The 12,570-nt window shown below is 42.5% G+C and overlaps 1 protein-coding gene across 2 annotated transcripts; it reads right to left on the minus strand.

Moving 5' to 3' along the window:
* Nucleotides 1-17: 17 nt before the first annotated feature.
* Nucleotides 18-12,570, minus strand: LOC131367037 (C2 domain-containing protein 2). Of its 2 annotated transcripts, XM_058412218.1 has the most exons (14): nucleotides 12,040-12,570; nucleotides 10,998-11,093; nucleotides 10,115-10,234; nucleotides 8,460-8,561; nucleotides 8,242-8,358; nucleotides 7,444-7,561; nucleotides 7,133-7,241; nucleotides 6,747-6,811; nucleotides 6,267-6,382; nucleotides 5,966-6,122; nucleotides 5,734-5,841; nucleotides 5,120-5,247; nucleotides 4,146-4,395; nucleotides 18-2,932 (listed from the first exon to the last, which is right to left on the minus strand). In XM_058412218.1, the coding sequence occupies exons 1-14, from the start codon at nucleotides 12,301-12,303 to the stop codon at nucleotides 2,715-2,717; spliced, it is 1,968 nt and encodes a 655-aa protein (XP_058268201.1). In that variant the 5' UTR covers nucleotides 12,304-12,570; the 3' UTR covers nucleotides 18-2,714. The 2 variants fall into 2 exon arrangements, with proteins under 2 accessions (XP_058268201.1, XP_058268202.1); XM_058412219.1 differs by lacking the exon at nucleotides 10,998-11,093.

A 12,570-nucleotide genomic window follows, 5' to 3' on the forward strand; every position in this document is an offset into this window, starting at 1 on the left:
TTTTGTTAATCAGTCAGCATTTATTGCTTGAAATGATAAACCTAATATTAATCACACACACACTCAGAGTCCAGTGAAACCTGAAACACCAGTAGTCTCTTCTCTCTCTCTCTTTCACACACACATACACACAACAGTGAACTCATCAAGCTCATTAATTTATGGCTACACTCAGCTCTGTCGCATCACTTCCTGTTCCAGGTGTTAATTTTGGTGTCTTGAGTACAGAGCTCAGAAAGCTGAAGGTGTCATCAAAGGATTAAGCACATGCTCACATGGTGCAAGGGACATTGGTTACCATAGTGATGTCAATCAGCATCAGACTGAAGTGTGGGTTTACTCACAGTCGTCACTTCCTGTTACGTTTAGAGATCAGACGGTTTAGGCTACAAAGACAGTAAACTGACTGACCACGTGACCTTCTCATCCCAAATAAATCCCCATGATCAGTAATAAGCCCTGTGCCCTAACCTCTAATCCCTACAAGAGTGTGCTATAGACATGAACTAATTGCAGTGCATTGTGGGATTACACGAGTACACTAGATCCTCCAGACAGGACATGACAACAGCGCACTACCTAGTGAACATGGTGCGATTAACAGACGCCTGAGATTCACACATCGAGAGGATCATCCTGGGAGCCGTGTCCGGAGTGTGTGGAGCTCTGACACCACACACACACACACACACCCTGAACACATGTCCTCTGACACACTGCGGTTTGGGGTGAAAGTGAGATCTGAGATGTTTTATTGTGTGTGTGAGACAAATCCCCATCTGTACTGGATATTAACTGTAGGACTTCAGGTCATGTGACTAAACAAACTAAAAACAAATCACATTCTCACACTTACACACACACACACACAAACACAGTCCTAACTGCAGCCTGAGCCACCCCACACTCTTCACCGGAGAAACGTCAAATGAAACGATTAAAGGAGGAAATGTGGATCAGAACACTGATTATCGAAACATTTCACACACACACACACACACACACACACAGAAAATCAATCAGCTGGTCATGTGACTACTAACAAACAAATACTAACAGTGCGTAACATCACACACTGAGAATAAAGGAATGTGGGATTATCATCAGCGGGAAGTGGATCATTAAATCCCTCAGAGACAAACAACACAAACGTAGTACAGGTCATGTGATCAACAAACAAATAAACAAAACTAAACAAATCACTGAAATGACATTGTGACATCACTGTGTGTGATTAAAGTTCTCATTAATGCCCTCCTGTAGTGTTTAAACACTCACACACACAAACACACTCCGTCCTATATTCATGAAACAACATTCAAACTGACCGACGGATTTACATATTTACTCAGATTATATATATATATATATATATATATATATATATATATATATATATATATATATATATATATATATATATATATATATATATATAAATGAAAAATGGTAAAATAAACAAAACTATAGTTCAGGTAAGAACTCATCATGTGGCACATCTCATCATGACACCTTTACACACACACACCAGTGATGCATATTTGGCTTCTTGTTTCAATAGTCAACTGTTTTGCAGCGTGTGTGTGTGTGTGTGTGTGTCACCATCCAAACCTCAGCACAGTTATTATTATAATTATCAATAAAATTTAAAATATTACTGATAAAGAATCTTCAGGTTGTTGATGTGTACAGTCACATTATTATTATTTTTTGCTATTCATTCCAAGTTATCTTTAATTTTAATCTAATTATATGCGATTTGATTAAAAAATTAACGGTTAGGTCTGTAAAGAGCCGAAAGTTGGAGAGCGACCGGAGTGAAGGCAGCAGCAGCTGATGGTTTATGTAAATGAGTTACGACTCTGTAAAGCTGCTAATCCACCTGATTGGCTGCAGTGAACAACTGGGCCAATCGTACGGCGTGGGTGGGATCATCAATATATTTCATTCCTTATTATAATATTAAACACACTTTTATATAAAGCTTGGCAATTTGAATGACCAGCATCATGCTGAATGACCAGGATTATTGGCACCCTTGATTAAAATGAGTGGGGAAATGAATAAAATATAATGTGCAATCAGTAATATTTTGTGTAAAACGGTTTCTTTTTAATTATTAGTGAAGCCTCCCATGAAGGAGCAATGATCCTGAATAACAGATATTTATTTTGTGTCATTATATTCTTGATGAAGGGTGCCAATAACTCTGATATATATCCCTCGGCCATTTTTAAACACGGATAACACTGATGCGTATAAAGCGTGCAGTACATGATGTACATTTTGGCTTCCATTATCTGTAATCGGAACTTGGACAGACAGGACAGGACGTGTTGTCATGGACAAAGACAGAGACGAGGCGCCGCTTTGATTTGGGGTCTAAATATCTGGTCGTTAAAAGCGGATTCGATTTTATATTCATCTTTGCATTATTGTCGATAAAAATTAAAATCTAAAAAGCAGCATGTTTCCTCCTCACAGTTTTAGTTCCCTCATCGTCATCCTGATATATCGCCCAACCTTTAGCATGTGACTTCGTTACGTAACGTGGAAGGCCTTCTGCCTGGCAGGGTGTGAGGATAAGCATAAGGATTAGTGTAAAGATTAGCGTGTTTATCCGGACTAGTACAGAATACCGCTTTGTCCTTGGATTTTATGTGTCATTTTGGTGTTGGAGAGTGTGTGTGTGAGAGAATGTGTGTGTGAGTGTGTTAGTGAGGCTGATGGAGGTCTGATGTTTGGACGCCGTTTGCTTTGCTCTTGTGTTTGGGCAGCAGTTTGCGGTTGATGATGCGCTTGAAGGTGGCAGTGCGTCTCTCCTCGGCCTGCTCCAGGTACTGCAGGTCGTTATGGGACTGACTCATCCCCGGCTCCTTCCTCTGCTGCCGGCGCCTGAAAAACAGCCGGGCACCCTTATGGAGGAAGCTGCCTGCACAGGGAAACACCACAGTAACATATTTACACATTACCACTTACACATTAAGTCTCATTAGTGTTTTAGTTTCACATGGAAGGCCAGGAGTAAAGAAGAACACAGGCATGGTGTATTAAAGCTCGCAGCTCTTGTGGAAAAACAATTTAACAAAATAATTCGACAAACTGTTGCTTACGTCTCATTTCTGATTCAGAGGAACTGAACAGGACACAAGAGAGCACTCTAGTGGAAAGTTAAGCAAGTAAACACCCCACACACCCCTACCCTCTGTGTGGATGAATGGATTTAACCAGGCCTATAATGTGGGTTACCATTAAACAATAGCACATTCGCCCACACCCGGGTGTCTAGGAGGTATAACTGGGAGGGGTAGGTGCTCTCTCTCCTGTCAATCAAAGTGACACTAGCCAATCGCAAGTGTGAGTTCATGTATAAGGAAAAGGCAGACAGGAGGGAGCTTTCCTCTAAATGTGCTTCTACTGAGTGTCTATGATCAAACCTGTAGAAAACTTTGCTCCTTACAATCTTCCCCCTCTCCTGCACTAAAGATTAAAGTATTTTCACCCCTGTGTTTGGGTCACATCTTATTTCCATCAGATGCCTGCTTTTATTTCAAAATTGTTTTGATTTATTCCAAGGGCTTTCTTACTGATCATTCCTATCAGTAATCACCTGAGGATAGTGAATATGGGATCTAAATTAACTGAAATGAAGTCGAAATAAAAAATGAAGGAATTGCACTAAATAGCATCTTAAACTACTGAAGATTTAAAATAGAATGGCGGTAAAATGGAAGGATTAATGGACAGATATGAGGGATAAAAGCAATCAGGATCAGTCCACACCTCAGCTTTACAGACTAATGGATTTGACTCCGGTTACAACAGTGGGATCATGAATTAAAGGAGCTGTGGACTGGGTTTGCTTTGCACTCCACTACAGAGGACACTAGTTTTTCAGGGGAAGTCTACATGACTACATCACTATAGACTCCTTGAGAGAGTGCACTTACTCGGGCAGCATTAAAGTCTGCTTACCACTGCTCTCCTCTTAAAGATGGCAGAAAGATGACAGGAGGAGGAAAAAGAAAGAAGGGTGTGGTCAAAGGATGAGACAGAGTTTTCACCATCACATCTACACATGACAGAAAAAAAAAACAGAGAGAAGTATTGATACTAAAATATGGAGGAAAAACGAGATGTAGCACCTTTCCCCTTTTTGGATCCAGACTCAGAGACGCAGAGGGAGAGCGAAGCTTTGTCTGATTCCTCTCCTGTCTGACTCTCCCAGTCCGCTCCGCTCGGACCCTCCAACGGATCGGTCACGTCTGAGATGCAGGGTTCCGAGAGAGTCTCCGATTCCTGCCTCGTGCTGTCGGGCGACTCGGCCATGGAGGCGTCCATCGCAGCAGCGTATCCGGCCATTAGAGTCATCTCCTCGTCCTGAGACAGCGGTGCCTGAGCGAAGTGAGACCACAGAATTGACCATAGAGACGTGCTGTATGCGCATGCATGAGGCCATGACTACAAGACCTTCATGGAGCTTTCATACTCATCATATTTCAATAAACATGAAAACATTTTTAAATGTTTGTGTATTTTTCTGACAGCAGCTCATTTCTGTGCAATAATGTAATCATGTAATGACATCACTTCCTGCAGAAGCCTGCTGTCAGGTATGTTTGGCCATGCTGGCTTAGAAATGTGTTTCCAGAATAAAACAATGAGTGCTGAGTTTAGTGAAAACAGCAGGTCTGCGATTTTCAGCAAACCACTGCCAACGACAGCCAACAACCAAAACTACTGAGCAGCTCCAGTGAAACAGGACATTCAATCCCATCTGAATTCAACTAAACACCGTTTTGTGTCCAGTTGTGTGGAGCTGCCCACATTAACATTGCCCTTTCTGCAGAAGATCCATAGAAAACACCTCTGATTTGCAAAATGAGAAGAATCAGACAGCAGCAAGGCAAAAGTCCACCATGTCTCTGCACAGCAATTAACATAATTACACACAAAGAGTTCTGTACATACAAAGAACTCTGTCGTAACAAAAGCTTAAAACATCCAACTAATATAAATATTTAGTTTATTTGTGCAATGATTTCTGTAAAGATTATTTGATTTTAAAAGTTTTGATTAACGCTCATATTAATGTGAATTGTGTGTGTGTGTGCGAGACCTTTGCCACTCCAGAGATGATGATGGTGCTCTTTTTGACGGGAGATTTGAGTTTCTGCTTAGCCGACTCATACAGCTGTCTGATCGCAGCCTCAGCCACCGGGTCGGTCCCGTTCAGCATCAGCAGCTCTGAGCAGGAGAGCAGAGGAACACAGGAGTAGATATGTGCTCATTCCACACTTTCTGATTTCTGACAGAATTTACAGAGAAGCATAGCTGACAGAGAACAAGGAGCAGCTTAAAGACGTTTAAACACAAGCTGCGTTACTGATGGAGGAAGAAGATTTACACAAAAACTGAGTAATAAAAATAAATCATCAGAATGAGACTGATGATGTCAGTATGTCATGTTCCTCAGTGGAGATTTTCAACACCTGCACAGCCACTAGGGAGTGCTGTTCCTACACACCTCACAGCTAGCTCATATCACAAAATTCCGTCACAGAAAGCGTTCATTTTATCATTTAAAGCTGACGTAGCTACAGTACGTCTAAAACGAGTAGGCAACTTTATGCTCTTGATTGAATCAACAGATTTCCTTTACATTAAAGGGTTTTATGTCTAGTGTTGAGCACAGTGAGTAGTGTGTGTGTGTGTGTCTGTGTGTGTGTGTACCTGTATCTGATGAAGATAAGGCTTTGCTGACTTTAGCTCCCAGCATTGAGGGTTGTTCAGACACTCGCCTCTCTGTCAGCTTGGCTTTGGTTGGAGGTTTCATTGATTCTGAAAACAAGATGTAAAATACGACACGGGTTAGAATATTAATCACCAAATCCTGCTGAGTGTGAACCACTCTGGCTCTGTTTCACACACACACACAGAAACTACATCAGGCTTGGTACGGTACCTGTTGGAAGCGAACGCCCCGGTCTGCTCCTCACCGCAGTGACGGTGGTGACGACGGTACCGCATGGCATCACGGTCCTGTCCATCTCCACTCGCTTGGTAGGCGCAGGAGTAGGTGGCTGCCAAGTGCGCACTTCGCTCGGCTCAAGGTAGGACAACTAGACAAAAAAAAAATGATATGATGACAATATGAATGACTTAACCAGCAGCTGCCCGTAGCATCATCAAAGCTTTACAGAATATTTATGTTATATTTGGCATTATAAGTATTATACTGGATATGTGTGGCGTGTGTGTATTACCTCAGTAGTCAGTGATCCGATAACTTGGTGTGTGTTGCTCAGTGTGAAAGTGTGCTGTCCTCTCGGGCTCCTCTTCACCAGATTAAACGGCACACACACCTGCCCGAGCACACAGCCTGTCAGGGGAGACACAACACACACCGACACAACACAGCAACAATAAGAACATTAGTGTAACAGCTGCTTTATGTTTAATCTTCTTACTTAAGAAACATCTTTAATTGATTTTACACAGGATTAAACCTTTACATTAATAAACTTGTATCACATTCAGTTCTTCTTTCCTGCACACGCTGTGGTGCTCTTCTTCTGCTGCCACAGACACACTGATTTCAGCTTTGTTCTTTACTTTATTTAGTTTTAGTGCAAACTTTAACGTTCATGAGGCTTTAAATATCATCACTCGAATCTGGATGTTTCTGAATGCTGTTTACATCTTAAACTTCGAGTAAATATGAAACGAAATATGAATAATCTCACTCTCTGGAGGTTTCCCATGATCCAACAGCTGGATGTTCAGCTCCTTCGACCTGCCGCTGAGTTCACTGCACACACACACACACATGAAACAGATGATCTGATACTGATATTCGAAAAGCGAATTATAATGTTTTAATATTAAAATGTAGAGTATTTTAAATTTATTAGATACAACTACTTTAAAGTTTGATCAAATAAATTATTTATAAAACGCTACAATCTAAAAATATCCGCAATAAAAAACCCATCTAATTTAAAGAAACTCAAACCTATTAGAAAAAATGAAAATGAAGTAAAACAATAAAAAATATACAAAAAATTAAAATAAATAAAAGGATTGTTTTTACTGATTAAAATTTTTCCAGACTTAAATGAAATGTACTCACAAGATAAAGGGCTGATCCCACACCGGCTCGCTTACGTTATTCAGCACTGAGGTGGACAATTTCTGAGGAGGATCATCTAACTGCATAACACACTGAGGACTTAGACTGCCTGTAACACCCACACACACACACACACACACACACACTGTTTACAATTACAGCCTGAAATATCAAATGTCAGAGTTTTACAAGGATATCAATCAATCAATTTATTAGTCATCATAATTCTCTGAATGTCCTCTAAATTCTCTCATAAATGGTGTTTAGAGAAGGAAACTGTAAAAGGGTCTGTGTGTGTGTGTGTGTATGACCTGCAGCTCCATTCTCTTGGCTGTACACGACCCGGACGTTCTTCACTAAGAGTTTCCACTGGTGAGCACGAGGGGGTTTAGGTGGAGAAGAGACCTCTAAAATCCTGTTCCTCACTTCCTGTGGGAGAGGAAATAAAAAAACCATCACACACACACACACACACACAGACAAATAACATCCTTTCACTGTTTCCTTCTCTGAACACCACTGATGGATTTATGAGAGAAATCAGTGGAGCGTCAGAGAAGATAAAGATGAATAATGATTAATAAACAGGAAGAACTTAAAACGCTTACCCATTGTTTAAAATGTTAGACCAAAATGGTTTGATTTATATAATTATTAAAATCAGTGATTTAGAAGCAGGCTAATGTCATGTGTGTAAACATTTGAGTTTTACAGAAATGCAGTTTAGGCGTATTTCTGATCAATCTGGCAACACTGAGCTCTGCTGTTCGACTGGACTGTTCCATTACACACACAGGGATGCGTCCTTCCTCCGCAAACACGAGCGTGTGTGTGTGTGTGTGTGTGTACAGCTGTAGAGTGTAAAGCACGATCCTGACACAGCTTTTTTGTAATTGCAGTCTAAAAGTTGATCAACATTTACATTACTTATGTGTAAGTGTTCACACACTCAGAAGCATGAGTACGATACACACGTTTCCCCAAATCTTCATGAAGACATACGTATGAACGAGTCCACTCGTATCAAGAGGCTGACTGGGCTTATTAGGTGACCTTTGACCTCACAATGTTGGGGCGAGGTTATGATGATGATGATGATGATGACGTACCTTCAGTTCTGTAGGTTGCGCAGTCCTGCTGCTCAGAGTCACTGTGGCTCGTGTTTCACACAGAACCTGCTGCAGCCTGCTCTTCACTGCTGCTTCACTCAAACACACTGATGCTCCCTACACACACACACACAAATATTACACAAAAATGTGTCAAGAATATCAGGCAAACAAACACTCACTAGATGCCAGGAGTGTGTGTATGGGGGGGGGTGTACCTGTGTGTAAATGGGTGTGAGCTGCAGGTGCGTCAGGTCCCGCTGTTCCAGTCCCCATGTAATCTGAACTTCTCCATCTACCTCCGTCATCTGCAGGGCCAGCTGAGTAAACAAACACATACACACACACCATTATAAATGTAATAATAATAATAATAATAATGTTATAACGAATTTAAATATACAATGTGTGAGGTGAATACAAGACAAGCGTTGGTGCCCTTAGCCCCTTAGTGCCTTCACCCCTGAGTATGTTTAGGAGAAATAATCAGAAACACAGAGATCCTTTACACACACTCAGCACTACATCAGCACCATGAGTCAGAAAAACATCTATCACACAGCTCCATCTCATCAGGACCAGAGCCAGAACCACTCTGAGTCTCTCCCTGATGAGCAGAAGACAGCTGCAGATGAATCCAGATGTTGAAGTCTAGACAATGTCTTACTGATATCTCTGAAAATATGATAATGGGGAGTACAGTTTAATTACAGCTGCATCACTACTGCTCAAATCTACAGCCTTTGGAACACGCCCACAGTGTGGTGTTTGTGATGTTGCTTGTTTGGTTTGGGACACGCCCACAGTGTGGTGTTTGTGATGTTGCTTGTTCGGTTTGGGACACGCCCACAGTGTGGTGTTTGTGATGTTGCTTGTTCGGTTTGGGACACGCCCACAGTGTGGTGTTTGTGATGTTGCTTGTTCGGTTTGGGACACGCCCACAGTGTGGTGTTTGTGATGTTGCTTGTTCGGTTTGGGACACGCCCACAGTGTGGTGTTTGTGATGTTGCTTGTTCGGTTTGGGACACGCCCACAGTGTGGTGTTTGTGATGTTGCTTGTTTGGTTTGGGACACGCCCACAGTGATGGGTTTGTGATGTTGCTTGTTCGGTTTGGGACACGCCCACAGTCTGGTGTTTGTGATGTTGCTTGTTCGGTTTGGGACAAGCCCACAGTGTGGTGTTTGTGATGTTGCTTGTTTGGTTTGGGACACGCCCACAGTGATGGGTTTGTGATGTTTCTTGTTCGGTTTGGGACACGCCCACAGTGTGGTGTTTGTGATGTTGCTTGTTTGGTTTGGGACACGCCCACGGTGTGGTGTTTGTGATGTTGCTTGTTCGGTTTGGGACACGCCCACAGTGTGGTGTTTGTGATGTTGCTTGTTCGGTTTGGGACACGCCCACAGTGATGGGTTTGTGATGTTGCTTGTTCGGTTTGGGACACGCCCACAGTGTGGTGTTTGTGATGTTGCTTGTTCGGTTTGGGACACGCCCACAGTGTGGTGTTTGTGATGTTGCTTGTTCGGCTTGGGACACGCCCACAGTGTGGTGTTTGTGATGTTGCTTGTTCGGTTTGGGACACGCCCACAGTGTGGTGTTTGTCATGTTATTTAAATAATAAACAAAGCAGGCAGTGAACCAGATGCACTACTGAACAGCACCCTTTATGATCAGCTCACTGCAGAATAATTCTAGCGAGTAGATAGTAGAGATTAGGAAATAAGGACTAGGAAGGTGTGAAAAATGTGATGTGGCAATTTTATTAGAAAATTTACGAGAACACAGAGAGCAGGCGGGGTTTTATATGAAAATCAGCCTCAGCCCTAATTAATAATATCTGCTTAACGTAATTAAAGTGTGTGTGTGTGTGTGTACCTGCAGCTGTAGCGGTGAGATTTTTACGCTGTATCTCAGAGGAGGGGGTGTAGAGCCTGAGTTCGGACAAGCGCTGAGAGAAAACTGCAGATTATCTCCAATCACCTCACACTGCACATCCTAGCACACACACATAGATAAAACAGTTCAAATGGTGGAATTCTGCAGAACTATAGATAGCCGGTGTGATGTACAGCTTAGCAAGAGACTCTCTCTCTCTCTCTCTGGTAGATGTGGCCTTTATAGCTGCTGTATGAGTCACTCATACCAGCATGCTGCTTTAATTTGAAACATATTGACATAAGTGAATATTGTAATACAGGACAGGAGCAGGGGAAAGTGTGTGTGTGTGTGTGTGTGTGTGTATGTGTGTGTGTGTGTGTAGCCTGTTTAAATTCTGCAGGATGGAGATTAAACTCTGAGAGGAACTGAAGAAACTCATTTTGAGCGCCAGTTGCCGGAATTGCGGCTCTGGGTCGAGGACTTGCACACTAATGTGGAAAACTGACTTCCGGTCAGGAACGCTTGTTTTGTGTTTACACGGGCCTCTGGGATTATACTCAACAGACAACTGTAGATCCTGAGGTTGGAGCTTCATGAACATGGGTGGGAATGGGGGCAGGGTTAATGAGTAAAAAACCCCACCCACTTTACCACTAGAGGCCGAAGCTTTCTTAATGCCCCTTTAACGCTCACCATTTCACTTCTTCGGGGATTGAGTACCTTCTCAAATTCTGAGAGAAAAAAAAAATGGTGTTACTGCAGCGGGGCTGTGCTTATAAAGTGCTCATTACTGCAAGAGAACTAGAATAATACTGAGACAGAGTGATGAGAAGAAACCCGCAACACTGACTGTGTAAAATACAGTAAACATACTGCACACCTTCCGTCCAGGTGATCTGTTAAAGCTGGAGACGTGGTGCACGCTGAGTTCTGATGACTGAACACCATCCTCCTCAAACACCAGCTGGAGCGCTCCCTAACACACACACACACAGAGGAACTGTCATAACCTGTTTATTACACAGGGCACAATTACACACTATACACGGATTCATCCTCAGTGTTCATTCAGCATAGACAGTGTTTGTTATTCTCTCCACGAACACTCTGTGTGTTAAATCGCTTCTGAAAACTTTTCTTCACTGTCTTGTTAAACACTTTATGTCTCAAAACCCTACAAAAGCATCAATAAATAGAATAAAACTGAATTTATTATAATTTCCTAAAGGAAACCATCAAGTTCACTCTCGTAAACGTTATTAACTGCAGTGACGCTCTGAAAATCGAACAGACAATCAGAACTCTATAATATTAATACTTTTTTTTCCCCAAATGTTTTCCCTTTTTTGCCCAGATCTGATCAGGAACGCTCGAATGCTGCTGGAAATGCATTGAAGATCATTCAGTGTGTTTATTCATTAGATATGTTCCGGTCTTGACCATGAAAAGTTTACACACTCTTAAAACAACACAGAGGCATAAAACAAATGTGAGGTTCTTGTTACCTCACCAGAAAAATGCCCAAACTTTGTGCACACACACACACACACACACCATGTTGATCATCTGACCATGTTTGGACCTGTGTAAACTATTGTTTTGCAGCAGGGAAGATACATATCTTTCTGTGTAAATGTAAAAGGATTATTTATTTTCCCATTTAAAAAACACAGGAGTAGAAACTAGTGCACTGGTGTTGACTATGCTACTACACTTTCACTGTGTACAGTCATGTGAGCACTGTGTTTAATAAACATCCATCATAAACACCAGTGTGCGCAGGTCCAGAGTAAAAGATTTGAAATACTTTAATCCACTTTTCATTGAGTTTATTTTTACGAAACCAGACACTTGGGGAAATCCAGCAACTTTTTGACAAGTATGCACCATGAATGCGTACACACACACACACACACACACACCTGTGTAATGCAGCGGTGGTTGTTGAGGGCTCGGATCCAGGCTCTCCTCCACTCCGTCCTCCAGCTCTTCAGCTCCAGTAACCAGCTCAGCAGCCGGTCCGCCTCCTCACACTCCTCCCATCCGGCCCGTGTCCCGCTCCCGCGCCGAAAAACACCGAAATACTGCACTAAATAGATGATTAAAGTCACCACAGAGGCGAGGAACAGCGTTACCAGACACGGCCATTGCAGCGACTCCGACAAGGCGCCGCTCGCGCACACCATGGCGTCTCAAACAACTCCCTCAGTTAGCGTCAGCCCGCTATCTCCGCGCTAACATGCTAATAACACCCGAACTCGACCTGTCAGCACTCTCCGCTTTTCCCCGAGCTCACTAACACTAAGAGCGCCTTCTGATCCCCGGCACTCATCTTGTCTACGGCTTGTTTTTTCTTTTCTTGCTAGCCTGCTAGCTAACACATCTGTTCAAAAAGTTACCACATCACTTCCTATACACACACAGCGGTGGGTGGCATGACCCCCCTCTCCACC

The sequence above is a fragment of the Hemibagrus wyckioides genome, linkage group LG16, assembly GCF_019097595.1.
Source record: "Hemibagrus wyckioides isolate EC202008001 linkage group LG16, SWU_Hwy_1.0, whole genome shotgun sequence".
NCBI lineage: Eukaryota > Metazoa > Chordata > Actinopteri > Siluriformes > Bagridae > Hemibagrus > Hemibagrus wyckioides.

What these genes read in the sequence shown, in the direction of transcription:
- LOC131367037 (XM_058412218.1), bottom strand. Translation starts at nt 12,303, where the DNA reads ATGGTGTGCGCGAGCGGCGCCTTGTCGGAGTCGCTGCAATGGCCGTGT. An exon ending in CCAAGAGAATGGAGCTGCAG is followed by an intron (nt 7,242 to 7,443) that starts GTCATACACACA and finishes TGGGTGTTACAG; the next exon opens with GCAGTCTAAGTCCTCAGTGT. An exon ending in TCATCTCTGGAGTGGCAAAG is followed by an intron (nt 4,396 to 5,119) that starts GTCTCGCACACA and finishes CACTTCGCTCAG; the next exon opens with GCACCGCTGTCTCAGGACGA.